The sequence below is a fragment of the Typha latifolia genome, chromosome 9, assembly GCF_019914945.1.
Source record: "Typha latifolia isolate L0001 chromosome 9, TyphaL0001v2, whole genome shotgun sequence".
Taxonomy (NCBI): domain Eukaryota; kingdom Viridiplantae; phylum Streptophyta; class Magnoliopsida; order Poales; family Typhaceae; genus Typha; species Typha latifolia.
In genome coordinates, this window is record NC_133094.1 from 3,242,072 (window position 1) to 3,260,704 (window position 18,633).

Here is an 18,633-nt window from a genome sequence, read left to right on the forward strand (position 1 = left end):
GAACTCTGATTTAATATTTCATTAAAAATTAAATATCCAACCCAAATACAAAATTTCTTACCGCTTCCAAGCCAATTGTGAATTGTAGAACCATTCTGATCAACGGCCAATCGTACAACAATTAACAGCGGATTATATGTTTATTTTTACGAAAAAAAATATATGTAACCAAATGCTCTTTTTCGTATTTTTTTGTGTAAATTGTACGTATTTTATTATAAAAATAAATAAACTAGAAAATGAACACATTCAGTTTTAAGATTCTAAGACTTTTTTTTTTGTGCAAATAACCTAAGAAAATTTAAGCATGTTTTTAAGGGGCATATGTGCTTATATATTTACTTTATAGGTTAGCAGCATTTATCAGTAGAGATTGAAAACTAAATCTAATATTGGGATAATTTAGGAAAATTATCAATGTTTTTTTTTTGCATATATTTTATGAACATTTTTTATATCTACATAAATCTCCTTGCATCAAGAAAATAAGTAATTATATATAATAAGTGCCGAAGCATGTATTTAATGTTAAATACCCAAAAGAAAAGAAAATAAAATAAAAGAAAATATCTCCTTCCCAAAACCCCAACACGGGGAAATAAGAACAAAGAGGAAGGGTTTAAGGGCGTGAGCCGTGAAAGAGGCGGCGTCCCATCTCTCTATCTCTCTCTCTCCGATCACTCTTCTGCCATCTCTACCGCCATTATCACCCACCCATCTCTCTCTCTCTCTCCCTCTTCTTCTGTAAAACTTCTCTTTCTCTGCTCACATGAGCTCCTCTCCTCCTCGAATTCCTTCTCCCGGCTCCCCCCCTTCGAAATCCACTCTTTGATGTGCGTCAAGGCCGCCGTCTTCGTCTCTCCCATCAAATCAGCTCCGTTCCTCCCTACCCAGACCAGCCCCGGCGATTTCGACCCTTATCCCACCCCAAATCGCGGAGAGATGTGGCGAACCATCGCGAGGCGGGCGGCGTGTTCCTCCTCTCGAAGCTTCAGCTTTTTGGGTTTTTCTCAGGAGTCCATGTCCTGCGAAAGAAATCGGATCTTCGACCTTAATCACAGGTTCTCTGAAATGGGCTCTTCAAGAAATGGGGAGCTGCTGCCCTCTTTGGGGTGTTCGGCTTCTGCAATTGGAAAAGTTTGTGGGTTCTCCAGCTCTGTTAGGGGCTTAGCTAGCGTCGCGGAAGCTGTTTCATCCACCGACGTTGATGAGGACATGAATGTCGTTGAGATACAGAACATGTTGGAAGAGATGACCAAATCTGATGTGAGTGGAGATAGAAGGAAATGTGAGAACTTTGAGGAGGTCCGCCCGAAGCAACAGCTACATCAGCCGAGAATAGTGCATGGGATGGGGTGCGGTAAGTACGCGATCCTTCGGCGAAGGCAGATAAAGATAGAGACCGAAGCTTGGGAGCAAGCGGCAAAGGAATACAAGGAGTTGCTAGCGGACATGTGCGAGCAGAAGTTGGCACCTAACTTGCCTTATGTGAAATCTTTGTTCTTGGGTTGGTTCGAGCCGCTGAGGGATCAGATTGCGGCAGAGCAGGAACAGTGCAGGGATGGAAGGAACAGATCTTCACATGCTCCATACTTTAATCAGCTCCCAGCGGACATGATGGCAGTGATTACTATGCACAAGCTGATGAGTCTTCTGATGACAGGCAATGGAGATGGGAGTGCTCGTGTGGTTCATGCTGCATGCCATGTTGGCGAGGCCATCGAGCATGAGGTACTAATGTTTACATGCTATTGCAATTATTTGGCTGCTTTAGGGTCTCTTAACTTCAAATTTTTTTCTGAATATTATGTGCCAGGATTTTATTTTTGTCTTTTTTTCAGTTAATTGTATGAATTATTGTCCCACTGTAGAAATTGCATGGTTGCATCAGATAAAGAACAAAATGAACATCATCTATATGCAATCTTAGTCATTGGATTTAGTAAGCATAAATGCAGAATAACTGCAAAAATTTGCTTCAGGAGTTACATTAGATCATGATGAAGTGATAGTAGCTGGAAATGTTTCCATCTGACCAAGCAACAGAATAACTAAACAATTTAGAAATGTATCTGCCTAACGATAATAGCTCAGTTTCCTTTGTCTTATTAAGCATTTCAAGCCATGAAGTCCATGGCTTTTACCTGTGGTTATACCATTCAAACTCTGGTTCAGGTGTCTCTGGAATATGTATGTATGGGAAACTGGAGCAAACCAGACTTTGAAATGTACATTTTTATTTATTGCATAATTACCCTGTAATTGTAATTTCTCCAATATGTCTTTCTTTCCTTTTGTGCTAATTCTGCTAGAGAGCCTACTTTGCTCATAATCCTTTTGGCTTTTAACCTGCAAGTACATAAATTTTCTTCATATGCTTTAAACAAAACTAATTCTTTTGTACTCAAATTATTTTAGTATTGGGCACTTAATATCATGGTTATATCGCTGTTCAGTGTCCTGTTGTATTTCCAATCTTTATTTCTTGGTTGTTTGTGCATCATCTAATGTCTTTTTGGCTACTACTATTTTCCTCCTTGCATTTGTTCAGCTCTTTTTGCAAGTTTAGTTATATATTAGTATTTAGTACTGAATCATGATTATCTTATTGAATTTCATTGGCTCTAATCTTCGTTTCTATAGTTGATTTTGCAATACTTCACCTTTTCTTGACCATCTGTTTTCCATTGTTAGCATTGTTTTATTTTTTTAATTTATTCAAAATTAATTGCACATAAGTGTTTTAACTAGTTTTACTCTCAAACCAGGTTAGGATCCACAGATTTTTGGAGAAAACAAGGAAAAAGAATAATAAGGACAAGAAAAATGAAGATAAAGAAGGTGATACAGTAACTGAAGAGCAAGAATTCTTAAGGAAGAAGGTTACTAATCTAATGAAGAAGCAAAAGCTGCACCAAGTAAGAAAGATAGTGAAGGAACAGGATGACTCCAAGCCTTGGGGTCAAGATGCTCAAGCAAAGGTTATATTTCCCTTGACCATTCTTGGATATAGATTTTCTTCTATTTCTTGCAACTTAAAATCTTACTGTTATAGGTTGGGAGCCGTTTGATTGAACTTTTGATAGAGACAGCTTATATACAACCCCCAATAAGTCAGTCAGCTGACGGCCCACCTGATATTCGGCCTGCATTTAAACATTCCCTGAGAACTATTACAAAGGAACAGCAGTAATGATTCTGATTTGAGTGTTGTGTTAGCGATTTATTTAGCTATCTTCTTCCTCTATGTAATTTGATAATAATGCTGTCATTCAACAGGAAGCTTAGCAGGCGCTATGGGGTTATTGAATGCGATCCGCTGGTGAAGCAAGGGCTTGATAGAACTGTATGTTTAGTTAGTCAATTATATCTTGGAATAGTATATCTTTTGTCTATTATATCCCTTGTTAAGAATGTGCCCTAAAGTGGTCATTAACAGGCAAGGCACATGGTTATTCCTTACATGCCAATGTTGGTTCCTCCAGTCAATTGGACGGGGTAAGTTATATTGACTCATATATCTTTCTTTATTAATTCTTTTAATTAGGGAGTATTTGATTATATTTCATTACTTTAACTGTAATCGTTGTGACTTATGAGTGTTTTACTGAATAATTGATATTGACATTTGTTGGTAATGTAGTTCATGCTTTGTTTATCTAGTTTGTGTTGTCATAGTTATTACTTGATTCTTGACATCTTGACAGATATGACAAAGGTGCCCATTTGTTTTTACCATCTTATGTTATGCGCACTCATGGAGCTAGACAACAAAGGGAAGCAGTTAAAAGGACTCCTAGGAGACAAATGGAAGCAGTTTTCGAGGTACTTGCATTTTTGAGATGGATACATCCAATTAGATACTTAGGTAGACATACAAAACTGGAGATTGACTACATAAGTATTTTCAACCAGTTTCAAATTTTCTTTCTCTATTTTGTGTTTTGTTTCTTGCAATATTTTTTTTTCAGGATTCTTATATTGAATTTCTTAAAATTTAGCTGATGCAGGGCTTACTTTATTTCTCTTTTGATTTTACAACTGGAACTACTGTGTTAATTCATCAATTTTCTCATTCCAATTAGCAGTACAGAAGTTTTTTGTGATTGTGTTGAATTACTAGATAGTTACCGGGGGCTTCAAAGTTTTGTGTAGTTGTGTATGCAAATACATACACATGACCATCGTTAGTCTTTTCAATGCACTGATGCACCATGTTATCTTTTACATCCTTGTAGAACTGTAGGCCATTAACAGAAACAACAAATTTGAAAGCTTAATATTTGATAGACCTATGATGGTTGTTTGCTCATGTACCTGATCATTGGAGTATTCAATGGATGTATGTGAATCAAGTCTGACACACACACACACACCCCCAAAAAAAAGAAAAACTGAAGAGGGAAGATTAATATGAAAGAGAAGGCAGGATGTAATTGGGCATGGCATCACCCAATGTTCTTACTATGTTTGGATTTTTACCAGATAACATGCTGCATATATCATATTATTTATTTGCCATATTTGGGAAAATATCTGATGAATTAGTCTTAATACAACTTCCTATGTCATGCTCCTCAGGCTTTGGATACGCTTGGTAGCACAAAATGGAGGATCAACAAAAGAGTACTTAGTATCTTAGACAGAATATGGTCCAGTGGGGGCTGTCTTGCTGACTTAGTTGATCGTGCTGATGTGAGTTGATTTGTACTGATTTAGATACTACCAGCCATTTTCTGGAATTCATTATCATGGCTTTAAATGCTGTTAGACAGCTGATTAGTTTCTTTCGCTAAAATTTTTGCTTTTCACTAACCTATGCAAACCAGATTCCTCTACCAGAGAGGCCTGACACTGAAGACGACACTACAATAAAGAAGTGGAAGTGGAAGCTTAGGTCTGTGAAAAAGGAAAATAGTGAAAGACATTCTCAGCGGTGTGATGTGGAACTTAAACTTGCTGTAAGAAAATTTATGAACATATTGGCTTTGCTATGCATTTCAGCTGTGGAGTTTTCACTGAAGTATGATGTTATGATGTTGTTTATTCCTATATGATATCAGGTAGCAAGAAAAATGAAGGATGAGGAGGGATTCTACTATCCACACAACTTAGACTTTAGAGGCCGTGCATATCCTATGCACCCCTATCTGAATCATCTTGGCTCAGATCTATGTCGTGGAATTTTGGAGTTTGCAGAAGGCCGCCCACTTGGTAAATCAGGGCTTCGCTGGTTGAAGATACATCTGGCAAATTTATATGCTGGTGGTGTGGACAAGTTATCATATGACGGCCGGGTAGCATTTACTGAAAATCACCTAGATGATATATTTGATTCTGCTGATAGACCTCTAGAAGGTAAGCGTTGGTGGCTCAATGCTGAAGATCCTTTCCAGTGCTTGGCGGTCTGCATCAATCTTGCTGAAGCATTAAGAAGCTCCTCACCAGAGACGACAATCTCACACATACCTGTTCATCAGGTGATCAATTTTGGAAATAAAGTTCTTGTTTTTCTTTTCCTCTCGTTGAATTTGAAAGTTAATTTTGAATGAAATAAAATTCTTCAGTTTCAAATTTATCAATGATGGTAGTTTATAATTGTTACTGCATATAGTTCATATTTCGGTCCAGATTTGAAATGAAAAATAGCATTATAATGCACTAGGTATGTTGATCTTATGGACAGTTGCCATTGTTATATGTTCTTACAAATGGCATGCATCTCTTTTTCCTGTATGACTATCCATATTTAGAGAGTGTTGCAGCTGATTGATCAAGTTTTGGCAATCGAAATACCCTCTTTAGTTATGGAAGTAAGGCTGCTTAAAGTTTAAACGTTGCCACCCTATGGCGGGAGCCTATGTACCCTAGATGCCCTTTTACGATCTGAAATAAATGCATGTTGACTTATGAACATTTATTGATTTGGTCATAAAAAGGTTATTCATGCATTAATTTACTGTTTGGTGAACGTGTCAAATTATCACATTTTTCTGCTTGCATATATATTATATATCTATGCTTAGTACTAAGATATTGGTTGTAAAGGGTGTCAGCTACTCAGTTTTGCTTTTAAGCCTAACTGAGGAGATGAGAAAAGTGAGGATTAAGATAGCAGCTTTGGTAATCTGCAAATGATTTCTGATTTAATTTTAGACAAGCTGTCAGGATCTCCCCTTTTCTGATCTTCTTAAGCACCAGTGTTCATCTTCTTTTCAATGAAACCACATGTTGTACTGTAACTGACAATATTATCAGTTATTATGATATGCTCATATACTGTCATAATGTTTCCTCTAGCAAAGTTTGATTTTGAATTTGTACTTCTCCAGGATGGTTCATGTAATGGCCTACAACACTATGCTGCTCTGGGAAGAGACAAGGTGAGGCTATATTATTAATAAATATGTTTGTGTGTGTGTGTATACACACATTTCTTTCTCTAGGTAGAATATCACTTTTGATAATAATTATTAAGCCCCTATTTGCTTCAAGATCATATTTTTTCCTATTCTAGGTTAGAGAATACTACTCTAGATTAGAAAGCAAATCCAAAGTTTAGAAATACTATTCAATTCCACACATAAGCCCAATTATAATTTAATCCCGGATTTTACTAAAATTATTTTGAAAACCCTCTCCTTTCTACCATCCATCTATCTTGTTCCATAAAACCCAAAGTTTCCACTCAATTTTCCTATCCATCTCCTCTATTCTTACTCAAGTATGCATTGCATATTTGTAAGTATGCAATGCAACCTACAACAAAAAATGAGACCATTTAAATTTAAATCTATATATCAAATCAAGATTAGAGTCAAGTTCCACTTCTTATCTGTAATTTACGTCACATCAAAGATAATTATTGCATCATTATTTTAGATAACAAGCAAACATTAAAATACCTTATTCTAGATTTAAGGTGCAATTTTAAGAGTAAGATTCTAAAATAGCTATTCTAGATTTTCCCTTAATCTCAAAGCAAATGGGGCCTAAAGAATTAACTGCTTTTATTTGGGAATAGGGACTAGGGAATTTATCTAATTTGAGTGGAAGGAGAGTAGGAGACAGGGCAACATATATGTACATGTAGAATCATATAACTGCATGTTCTAGAGTCAAGATGACTTCTTTCTTCAAACTACTGCTATCAATCTGAGAGCAGCTTTAGTGATAATAATGGATACATTGCTCAGTACTTCAAGATTTTAACTCATCTTTTCATGCTTTTGCTACAATATTTCTTGTTTAGAGAACATCCAGTTTTTTCTTCCATTTTTCATGTCTTAGAATTATTCTATTGCTTGTGCACAGTACTTATAGATACTATTCCTCATGTTCATTGCATTCAGTTGGGAGCCATTGCCGTGAACTTGGTTGCTGGAGAAAAACCTGCAGATGTTTATTCAGGAATAGCTTCTAGGTATGTTACCTTTTAATGTAAATGTAACTAATGCAATAGTTACTGTTCAAAGGTACATGTTTGTGACTATTTCTTGAACATTTAAAATGACTATTTTTTATAAGGACTTATAGTCAAACAATTTATCTTATTTAGATTTAGAAAGCTTGAACATGTTACCGATGTATAGTAAAACAATTAGTATATCATTAAACTCAGGTAAGTTACTATTTCACTCAAAAATTTCTGAAAGAATTTCGTTTTGAAACTGCCTATTTGCAATGTAGAGTACTTGATATTATGCGGAGAGATGCAGAGAAAGATCCTGCTACAGACCCCAATGCACTGCGCGCTCAGCTTTTAGTTAATCAGGTTTATCTTCTTTTCCTACTTTTTTGCTATGTTTTGCTTTCCATTCGAAATTATGCTGGTGAGATTAACATAGTTTGACTGCCAACAGGGAGGCTCTCTTCTAGTTTCATTAATGATGAAATTTCATGTCTTGTGGTATATATATATATATATATATATGATACAGTGGCTACTCAATCATTAATTCATTCCGTGTGCTAGCTTCTGATATTGCAATCACACGTCCGTCATAGCGTATGCTTTTGTGTACAAGAATTGTGACAATCAGGGAATGATATTCCTGTATATGAATCATGTTTGATTCCTTCCATTGGTTATTTGATCAGAGTTGGTTAAAATCGACAATTCTTCAGGTTTCTGACTATGTAAAATTGATTGACAAACATCAAAAGTTTTTCTAATTGTTTATAATAATGTAGGTGGACCGAAAATTGGTAAAGCAAACTGTCATGACATCTGTATATGGTGTTACTTATGTTGGGGCTCGTGAGCAAATAAAAAGGAGATTAAAGGAACGGGGCATCATTGCAGATGAAGCAGAGCTGTTCAGTGCATCATGTTATGCAGCCAAAGTAAGGGATAATACAGTTAACTTGAGAGTTCTTAGTTCCGTGTGTGTTTGCTGAAAAAACTTCCATGTTGGAGTTCATTGTATTTCTTGGATTAAAAATCCATAGACACGTTGGAGTTCATTGTTGACAAAGCAGTATTAAATCATTTTGCAGACAACGTTGATAGCACTTGGGGAGATGTTTCAAGCTGCACGCAGTATTATGAGTTGGCTTGGAGAATGTGCTAAGGTTTATTTTCTATCACCAGCTGATGTAATTTGAATTGACAATCCATGGGTGACTCGATGAGTCGTAATTATATTCTTCTCTAGTTACTTTGGTGCTTGCAATAATAATAACTATAAAGTTATTATTTTCTCGAGTAGAACTTCACAGCTGATGTTAAGAACGAGATGAATGAAAGCATACTGAAAAATGATGTTTAATAAGATGAATTGGAACTGAAGTCCTTGCCCATGTCTACTAAAGTATTGTAGTGCCTTCTTTGTGGCAAGGAATGTGGTAAACAATATGAAGATGTGATAACCATTACCCCCTCACATGATATGTTCATGCATATTAAATTGTACTGGCTGTGCTGAAATTGACTGTTCTCAGTTATTTGGTCCATTTATTATCTTGAACAGATAATTGCCTCAGAAAATCAACCTGTGAGGTGGACGACTCCTCTTGGACTTCCAGTTGTTCAGCCATACCGCAAATTAGGAAGGCATCTTGTAAGTGTCCTAGAGTACCTTATATTTTCACTGTCCAACTGCATTTGGTAGATATTTTATGCATTAAGCATCTATCATGTTACTCTTCCTCTTCTGATATAATTTTCCTTTTGGTAAATTGATTTTATAGATTAAGACTTCTTTGCAAGTGTTGACCTTACAACGGGAAACTGACAAGGTTAGTTGCTATTTCCTTTATAGTCGTCTTCATTTGTCACTGCAATGAATTAATGTCAAACTGAGCATTGTTAGTTTCTCTTGCAATTGACACTTGTGGTGGGACTTTAATTGAATTAATACAATGTTCAAGTTCTTTTCAAATCTTTCCTGCAGGTCATGGTGAAACGACAGAGAACAGCTTTCCCTCCAAATTTTGTTCACTCCTTGGATGGTTCCCATATGATGATGACTGCAGTAACATGCAAAAGAGAAGGGCTAAATTTTGCAGGTTGATAATAATATGGCTGGTTTTATATTGTCATATTATGTATAGTGATAGTGATGCACTGTTCTCAACTAGTTCACTTTTAACTATTGCAGGAGTCCATGATTCATATTGGACCCATGCATGTGACGTTGATCAAATGAACAGAATACTCCGGGAAAAGTTTGTGGAACTCTATGAGACACCTATTCTGGAAAATGTAAGCATCTTTCTTGATATTTGACTAAAGATAGATATCTAATTTATCCAACTTTAGGAAGAAACTACCTAGTTTGAGTAGCATTACACCATGTATAGCCTTCCATCTCTTTTTGGAAATGGTCTATAACTTCTATTGCTCTTTGTTAAACTTCATGGAAAAATTGTTCTTTTATTTTACAAGTTTATTCAACTATCATCTTAAAGCAATCGTGGCATTGTTGCATATATTGCAACTTACCTTTATCTTCTATTGTGCTTCATTTTACTTTATAAATGATATTTCTACACATTTATATTGATTATGCTTAGAATCTTGCAATTCCCTTTGCATGATTTACCATGTTAGGGTTTGTTATTTGTTTATTAGTTTGCTGCCCATACACATTCTCTTTTCATGTCAGCAGCCATTCTCCTGGTCTGCCAGCATTTGGTGATGGACTAAACTGCTTTTGGTATACCTTGCAGTTATTAGAGGCCTTCCAACACTCTTTCCCTACATTAACGTTTCCACCATTGCCAGAGAGGGGAGATTTTAATTTGAAAGATGTTCTTGACTCGCCATACTTCTTCAATTAACACGGCTTACTATTTTTCTCTCCCATATCAAACTGCCTCTTTGCTTTACCTGGAGCTCTGTACAGCTGAACTGTATATGGCATCCGCTTGCAGTGGTGGCAGAGCTGATTACTTTTATGGTCCGCATGGCAATACAAGTAGAGCTCTTTTAAATATGATGCCTTCCAAAGAATGCAATAATGTTGCATAGTTGCTTATACTGAAGACTGTCTCGCATGTCCCAAGAATATATCTAACGTGTGGGATTGCTATTCATCATCGATGAGCTTTTATTGCCGAAACTGAAGCATTGTACAGAGATGGTCAAGGCATTCCTGAGGCTGACTAGATGTTTGGGAACAGTTCAGGTCGATATCCCGAAACGAGAAAAGCCAGTGCCTACTAACAACAAATCGGAATACTAGTTCTGATTAAAATGGTGGGGCTATGAATTTGAAGCACCACTTGTGATAGATAAAGTATAAAAAATGGCCAGAGTAGTTCAATGAGCAGGGGGATCAAGCCTCTGCTAGTACTATTCCAGCAAAGTTTCTTTTAATTGTGCTGGAACCAGCAACAAGCTGCTTGTTTTCTGTAAATTTTGTTGTGTAATTTGGTAGGCATCTGGCTTGATGATTTATTCTGTCTTGTACTGAAATAATTAGAAATGCTCAAATGGCAGAGGAAAGTGGAATAAGATTTCATTGATGATGACGAACAGGCTACTGAAGTATCGAAAACCCTTGGAGACGAATTTGTGCCGTTGTATACATTTATCAATCAAGTTCATAATGTTATTTATCACTCAGATTCCTGAAAACAAGTTGTTATCAGCTACCACATAGAAGAGTTAAAAGTAATTATAGATGTAAAATGATTTCAATACTCTTGAATGAAATTTTTAGAAGAGTTGATTTTTACTGAGCAAAATTTATTATTTACAGAGCGATTCAAAGTATCTTTCTTACCCTTCTAGTTGATATGCCATAGCATCATGTGTTTCAATATTACTATTAAACCTCAGCGCCTTTCGAAGATCTGACAACTGAGTCAAACTTTATATATATTAATTATTTTATCCGAAAGTAATTTACTAAAGGGCAGCCAATCTGTTGCTTATGTGATAACAATTAATCTCAGAGGGTATTTTACTTCGAAAATTAACTCGGATATTGATCTTTTAGCAAAACATTAAAAAGGTCAAAAAGCAGTACTTCACTCCACTTTCCTAGACATCATATTCCTATATTCCTTCACCTTCTCAGGAGTCGTAGAGATAAGTTGGACAGAAAGATATGTGGCCTGTAGCCATGTCAAAGGGCTAAAAGCCAATTTGTCTGGATCTCCAATGGTCCTTAGCTTCTCTCTCTACCTCTCTCTTAATAATGGAATGGTGGTGGACCTGCCTATGTCCAGATACTATACAACATTTAAAGGTGTCTCTTCCCCACTTGTTATTCTCACTTGTCTCTTCCTCTGTCTTCACATATGCATGCATACATAGATACGTACGTAAGTACCACTCTGTGGTAGCTAGTGGGACAACCATCCAAAATTTTATTCCTATCCAAGTAGAAGGACAAAGTTTGCCTAACACTTTGTGAGTTTTTGACCTCCTATACTTTTCTTTTACTCCTGACTGGGGAGAGCAACTTATCTAAAAAAATTTAAATCCACTAAGAAAATTACTAAGTATGGGAGAGCAAATTTTAAATTTTTTTTTGATACAGTCACTTTCAAATATAAATCGCTGATTGGGTCATTAATTTATATAAAAAAAAATTCTCTCGTACTCGGCATATATTTTAGAAAATATTGAATTTTTATATTTAAAAAATTGCTGTCTGAGTAAACCATTATTTTAAATCACTTAATTTTATAGAAGATTGCAAGTTTTAGTTATTCACAACCAAATAGTCTTAATGTCTTAAAATTTAGATAGGCATCATTCAAGATTCACATAATGAAAAAAGAAAAAAAAGAAAGAGTAAGATCAAGCACATATATAGATAAGTTTACATTATGATATCTTTACATTTCCAGTTCCAGCATACATTAATGCATAATTGTTTCAATTCACCTGTACATGACTTCCATGCAACTCAACCTACATATTGAGTTGATTTATTTCTGACGATCCAGACTGCACCACAGCATAGAAATACCTATAAAGTTGTCCAAACATTACAATATATCCCAATTAGGCAGGTGTCCAACAAGAGCTAGTGCCCTCTTTCGAGATTCTCGACTCGATGACGAATGAGATCAGGCCTCCTTTTTCTCATGAAAGATGGAGAGAGCATCACTATATATAGCCACAGCATTTGATAACACAGCAAGCACAATCATAAGGACGGATAAGATCTTGTCACGCTTTGTTGCAATTCCATGAGGATCCCTGAAACAAGGAATAATTTCGATATTAAGTTCTGGAACGTAAACGGATGTTTCTGCAGCAGGTCCCAACTCTCAAGATTAGGCTACTATAAGTAGATTGAAGCAAAAATTACTGTCATTCCTGCTGTTGAATCTCAGAACCAAGTCAAATTTCTGCTATAGTTTTAGAAATACTTAAAATGATATATTTAGAGAATAACAATAAACACAGTAAACAATGAGACCTTACCTAAGGCAAATGGTGGCAGGAAAGATAAAACCAATGCAGACAGCTGCAGTTGCACCAGTAAACTGAAAGGCATCCCAAATGCTGGGTATGTAGATAGCAGCCAGATAGATAATAGAGAGGAGCATCACCGTAATGAAGCTAAACCTCCGGTTGTCAAGAGACAAATGCTTTGCTGACGGAAACATGAGACCGTCCAAGTTAAGCCGAAGAGCAAAGAAGATGATAGGAAATACAAGCATGATATGGACAGCGTAGCTCACTCTCACTACATCATTGAAAAGAGAGCTATATGGAATTCCAAGGTTTGAGTCAAAGTTTGCAAGAACATCGTCTAAGGTGGAGTCACCAAAGAGAAGGAAAGCAAAGAAGCTTGTGGCTATGTAAATACTAGAACAGAGGACTAATGAAGTTTGCACTATTGGTTGAATCTGGGAAGAGTCTTCAAGCTCATTGCTGATGCTGTGAACTGCAGAATCATCGTAAGAAGTTGCAATACACAAAATCAATAGGTAGGTAATATAGTAGCATCGGAAAAAATAAAATGAAGCATAAAATTGTCATCAGCAATCTACTTGACCAATTACCTTCATCTTTAAGTACAAGATGGATCATGTGTGTAATATTACAAATTAGAAATTGCAACCAGAATAACAACTTACCATTGTAATGGCAGATATAGGCAGTGACAAGAACAGGGACTGCAGTAAAGAGAGACCAAACAGATGATAAATCAGTTACTTGTGGAAACAATCTGGGCATTGTTACATTTCCACTCAGCAATTTGATAATAGCAATTCCCGCAGTAATAACAACAAAAACAATCGCAAGACCAACTGATAAGGCTGATGTGTATCGCAACGAATCTACAGAGAAAGATCAGATTCATAAGGAATGCTACATTAGAAAGTATAACATGAAAGTTGCAGATGCAACATTCAAATAAACCGCAACAAAAAAATTCATTTCCAAAGGTACAGTATGAAGAGATTAGTTGTGACTCACCCACACGCTTAAAGCTTGTTAATGGAGCAAACACAAGAAGAGTTGTAATAAGAAGAACAAAAGCACGACCAGTCCACCAGTGTGCTCCAAACCATCCTTCTAAGATGCCATAATGATGAACACCACTTGACGATGTTCCAGAGAGTACATCACCTTGACAGTGTAATAAAATAGCGTCAGCTAGAACAATAGTCATCTGACAGAAATATGCAAAACTAAGCTTGAAATACGTTTGTATTTGCCAAACATTGGCTTATCTCAAGACGTTAAGATATATAACACCAAACTAAGCTTTATGATGGCTTTCCGGAAACATGCTAGGAGGTAAGCTGCTACAAAATATAGTTCGCTATGAAAATGTAGGAATTAATGTGATATTTCAGATAGATACAACAATAGCAACACGATAGTATCCAAAAGCAATACTAGCATTTAAAGTAGACAAAGCCTTTCTAAGCGTATAAAGATCAAATATTTTTCTACTAATACAATGGTCTGATCAAAAGATCCCGGATTATCAGAACTTACAATACAGGCTATCAAATGTAATCTCTAAAGTTCATGGTGGAAATTTAGATAACATACCAATTATAATCATGTACACGATCATCATACCAACATTGTTAACAACAACAGAAACTTGCAAGAGGATTTTTCCCATCCTTCCAAACGCATCCCCCATAAGTCCACCATAAGAAGGAGTATTCTCAACACGGCTGAACCTGACTAACATCTCAATTGAAGCCTCAGTTAGCAAGGCAACAAAGATGATCATCACTATCCCCGGAATTAGGCCTAACATTTTCATGGTGGCAGGAAGGGCCATGATCCCAGCTCCAACAATACATGTGGATAGATTAACGACAGCTCCACCAAAGGAAGCTCCATTGAACTCATGAAACGCCTCATCTTCCACTTTTTGGGTGGGCAGAAGGGGAGCAGTCTCATCTTGAATCTCCTTGTTTCTTCGGCCCCCCTTCATCTCAGTTGGTGCAAGTATGCCAATTTCGGTACTAAAAATTTCCTACTGCGGGATTGTCTCAAACAGGTCACAGACCAAACGAATCTGATTCAAACTCTAATAAGTGAATCAAAGTTCCAGTTTTTCCTCTGGAAACCACAGAAATTCCAACAATCTACGAAGCGAAAAAAAATGTAATTTTGGTACGGATATTCCACTCCAATATGAAAGCTAAAGTTTTAAAAGATTGGAAAGAACGACTATTTCTATCAATATCCAAACTTTATCACCAAAACAACATAAAATCAAGAAAAAGCAAACAGTCGTCAAAGCAACCAAAAGAAAAGAAAAGAAAAGAAAACAAGATTCCAACAAATACGGGTTTGTAGCAAATAAGATTAAGTCTACGAAATCGAGCAAAATGGAAACTATATAGCGCCAAAGAATCGAAGGAACACCACACACAAATCCGGAACAAAATCCAGAAGAAGAGAAAAAGAAAAGGTAGGCAATGAGCCTTCCTCTCCGCCTTACCCCAAAACTATATAGCGCCAAAGAAGTCTTATCGTGCGGTTCACGTCTCTTCTCCGATCCCCGTCACCGCTTCGACTCCATGCGGAGAAAGCACACCGTAATTTCGATCGCTTTCAAGCAAAAGGTGGGCCTTTTATTTTTATATATATATTTTTCCAAATAGGAAAACTTTCAGCACAGTTTTGTCTCTGTCGGTGAGTCGAAATCGAGCGGGTCCCCCAGGGTATCTGGGATCGACGGGATCGGCAAAAGAAATAGAGATCGTCGTCTCTGCTCCTTTCTCCGGCCGTCTCGAGCGGGGATCTGGGAGGAGAGGTAGTCTAAAAGTCTAACTTGGAAAAACCTGGTACATATAAAAAATTTATTATGGAAGTCGAGGGTCGATCGCTCGCTCGCTCGCTGGCTGGCTCCCCTGGAACTAAGTCCCTCCCTCTCTCGGCAGTCGGCTCTCGACGTGGCGTGTCGCCTTTTGCTGCGCACGTGCTTTTGGGGGATGAAATGACGAGATTGGTCGGTGGTCGGTTTCACGAGGCTCCGACTCTTTCGCTTTTAATAATGGGTGAGTGGCATTTAAGGAATTCGACAGAGATAGAAGGTCATATACTTCCTTTGTCCTTCCAATGTTGTCCTCGTTTGCGGCGAGTAGATATGCATGGCCATGAACCCCATGAGTCGTGGTAGTATAATAACAGCGTGACTTCCAGCGTTTGGAATTTGTTGTCATTAAAATAAAAAAGAAAAAGAAAATGGTGAGTATTTTAATCTACAAAAATAACTTCTAGAAGTTGTATCTTATCATATGATTCAAATGCATTTTACCTTCTATTTTGCTTAAAATTACTTTACATTTTTTATATAATTTTTTTATATTAAATTAATCTTTATATTTATGATTAAAAATAAAATTATTAGAGTTTCCGTCTCGCACACTAATCATTCGAATCAAGTCTAGCTAAGCTCAAAGGTTCTAGCCTAGTATGTGCAATATCGAGCTCATAACATGTTAGGCTTGTCGAAATTATTTCAGCACCACCAAAATATTTTTATTACTTTTTCATAAGGGAATACTAATATAATAGTTTTTAATAAACTAAATTTTCGATGTGGGACCAAATAATTACGAAAAACAGGTACAGAAGAGGTTTAGATATGTTTACATTTAGTTTAATCGAGTGCGAATCATAAACAAATCAACTCGCTTAACCCAATTATTAAATGAGCCACATTTGTATTTTATTATCTCAACTTATTTAACTCGTTTACGATAAGATAACTTTTACAAACTGATTAACCCGTTTATAATATAAAAAAATATATTCATAAATTAATTTATACAACTCAATAATCCGTATATAATTTATATAATTTATTTAATAAATAAATTGTGTTCGTGTTTATAACATCATGATCCAACTCGAAACTTGGCTAACCGGATCTAATTGGCACCCTTATCTACTATCTGGAGAGGTAAAATGATATAGATAAAAATTTAGGAGATAGTTTCATATCAGGCACTGGGATAACTTAAACACCTAACTTTATGTACGACGATACTGCAATGGACTGCATAAAGATATTCTAATTTATTGCTTGAGTAAACCAAACTGAATCAATCTTTCATACTCTTCCTCTTTCGATATAACGAGGGTTCTCTCTACTCTCTAAACGTAGTCATCTTCTCCTCTCTCTCTCTCGCTCTCTATTATTATTTATAAGTGGCGTCTTTGTAGATATTAAAATATTTTAACTCTCTCAATTACGTGTGGGATACACCATACGCCCCTATTAATTACTTATATGCCTAAACAAAAAATGAATAATTTCACTTAGATTCTGAAGTTTTTCATATATATTCTCTGAATTTTTTTATTACTCGTATACACCCCTAAACTACTAAGAAATTTGTAATTACTTCCTCCTCGGATAGATAGATTCCGTGCATATTAAAGCTGTTATTTAATTGTCGACACATTTTTAAAATAGTTCAAAATTTAGAACAAAAATATCATACTATCACGTACTTTATATAAAATAAAATTAAAAAAGGAGTATTTACAAATGAGTCAATGTCTAGTGGTTAATCATATTTAAAAAAAATGCTTACAAAAGTACCGATAATTAGGGTATAATATGTATCGCTCCTGATTTCGCACTAGCTCGTTGTTGTGGATATATTGGAGAGGACTAACTTCTTTGTCTTGATTATAATTAACTTACGAGCTTATAATTTAAAAGATGAAAAAAAAAGACTTCACAAGAATTAGAAATGGAAATATTCCAACTTTTATCTATACTCCAACTACCCTATGGGCCAGGCTAAGCCATTCACATCCGTGCTCCAGGTCTCCAACTTAGTATCAAGGCCCTTATTTTAGCAAAAGTATATATCGCTGTAGACATGTATTTGTTGTTCTAATTTTATTTTATTTTGTTTGCAAATAATTTGTGTTCTTTATAAAGTTCAGCTTAATTAATAATACCTATCTTTCTATGTATTATACTTTTATCTTTACTTATTTCGATATTTAGTGGTATGTTATAACGGACCTATAATATTACTCTGTTGTTTTAGGATTAATTAAATTCTAGACTCTTTGAACTGATGTTTATTTTCACATTGACTCTTTGTTTATTTTTGTGATAATTTCATCCCTCAACTATTTATATCTCCTATCACCTAATGGCACTAAATAGAAAAATATTAAATGACCATTTTATCTTTGGCATCATTTTTTTTTTCCTCTAAAATAAGCATAGAAGAAACTTTGAGAACCTAAAATTGATTACTCGACGGTTTTAAATATAGTTGAGAAAGTCAATGTGTCGTAAAATAATTATCTCACTATCTAGCGAATTAACCATATGATGTCAAGTAAGATAGAAAGCTAATGAAGTAAATAATAGCGTGTGTGATACCTAGAAAGTGGACTTTAATAAAGTGACTCTTTTCTCTTAAATAAATAAGTTTAAAAAAAAAAAGTGAAGCTGTTTTTGTTAGATAAAAAAAGTCATTTGTTTGATATATTTTCTACCACCAGCATCAAAGCAAAGATGAAATTATCTACTTCCCACAAAAGAAGATCATGATCACTGTCTAAAATGATGCATCCTTGACAGTAGAGCATTGATCAAGACATATCCCAGTGGAACCCCAGACACAGGTGGTTGTGCTGGGCCATCAATCTGCCATCACCTAAGAATCCTTTTAAAGTTTCTGTGAGAGATCTAATGAATCTCCAGTGTTAAA

The 18,633-nt window shown here is 35.8% G+C and overlaps 2 protein-coding genes across 2 annotated transcripts; one reads left to right on the forward strand and one right to left on the reverse strand.

The window, feature by feature from the left end:
• The first annotated feature begins 559 nt into the window (after positions 1-559).
• Positions 560-11,193, forward strand: LOC140795145 (DNA-directed RNA polymerase 1, mitochondrial-like). The gene is made up of 19 exons (XM_073147548.1): positions 560-1,731; positions 2,769-2,981; positions 3,056-3,189; positions 3,280-3,346; positions 3,440-3,498; positions 3,708-3,825; positions 4,582-4,695; positions 4,830-4,961; positions 5,064-5,480; positions 6,333-6,383; positions 7,353-7,423; positions 7,690-7,774; positions 8,194-8,346; positions 8,500-8,574; positions 8,973-9,062; positions 9,193-9,240; positions 9,396-9,510; positions 9,603-9,706; positions 10,174-11,193. Exons 1-19 carry the CDS (start codon positions 832-834, stop codon positions 10,282-10,284), a joined length of 3,057 nt encoding a protein of 1,018 aa, XP_073003649.1. The 5' UTR covers positions 560-831; the 3' UTR covers positions 10,285-11,193.
• A 1,058-nt stretch (positions 11,194-12,251) lies between these two features.
• Positions 12,252-15,900, reverse strand: LOC140794987 (amino acid transporter AVT6A-like). The gene is made up of 6 exons (XM_073147338.1): positions 15,387-15,900; positions 14,477-15,027; positions 13,892-14,044; positions 13,549-13,752; positions 12,890-13,355; positions 12,252-12,661 (listed from the first exon to the last, which is right to left on the reverse strand). The coding sequence occupies exons 2-6, from the start codon at positions 14,871-14,873 to the stop codon at positions 12,529-12,531; spliced, it is 1,353 nt and encodes a 450-aa protein (XP_073003439.1). The 5' UTR covers positions 14,874-15,027; positions 15,387-15,900; the 3' UTR covers positions 12,252-12,528.
• Positions 15,901-18,633: the final 2,733 nt, after the last annotated feature.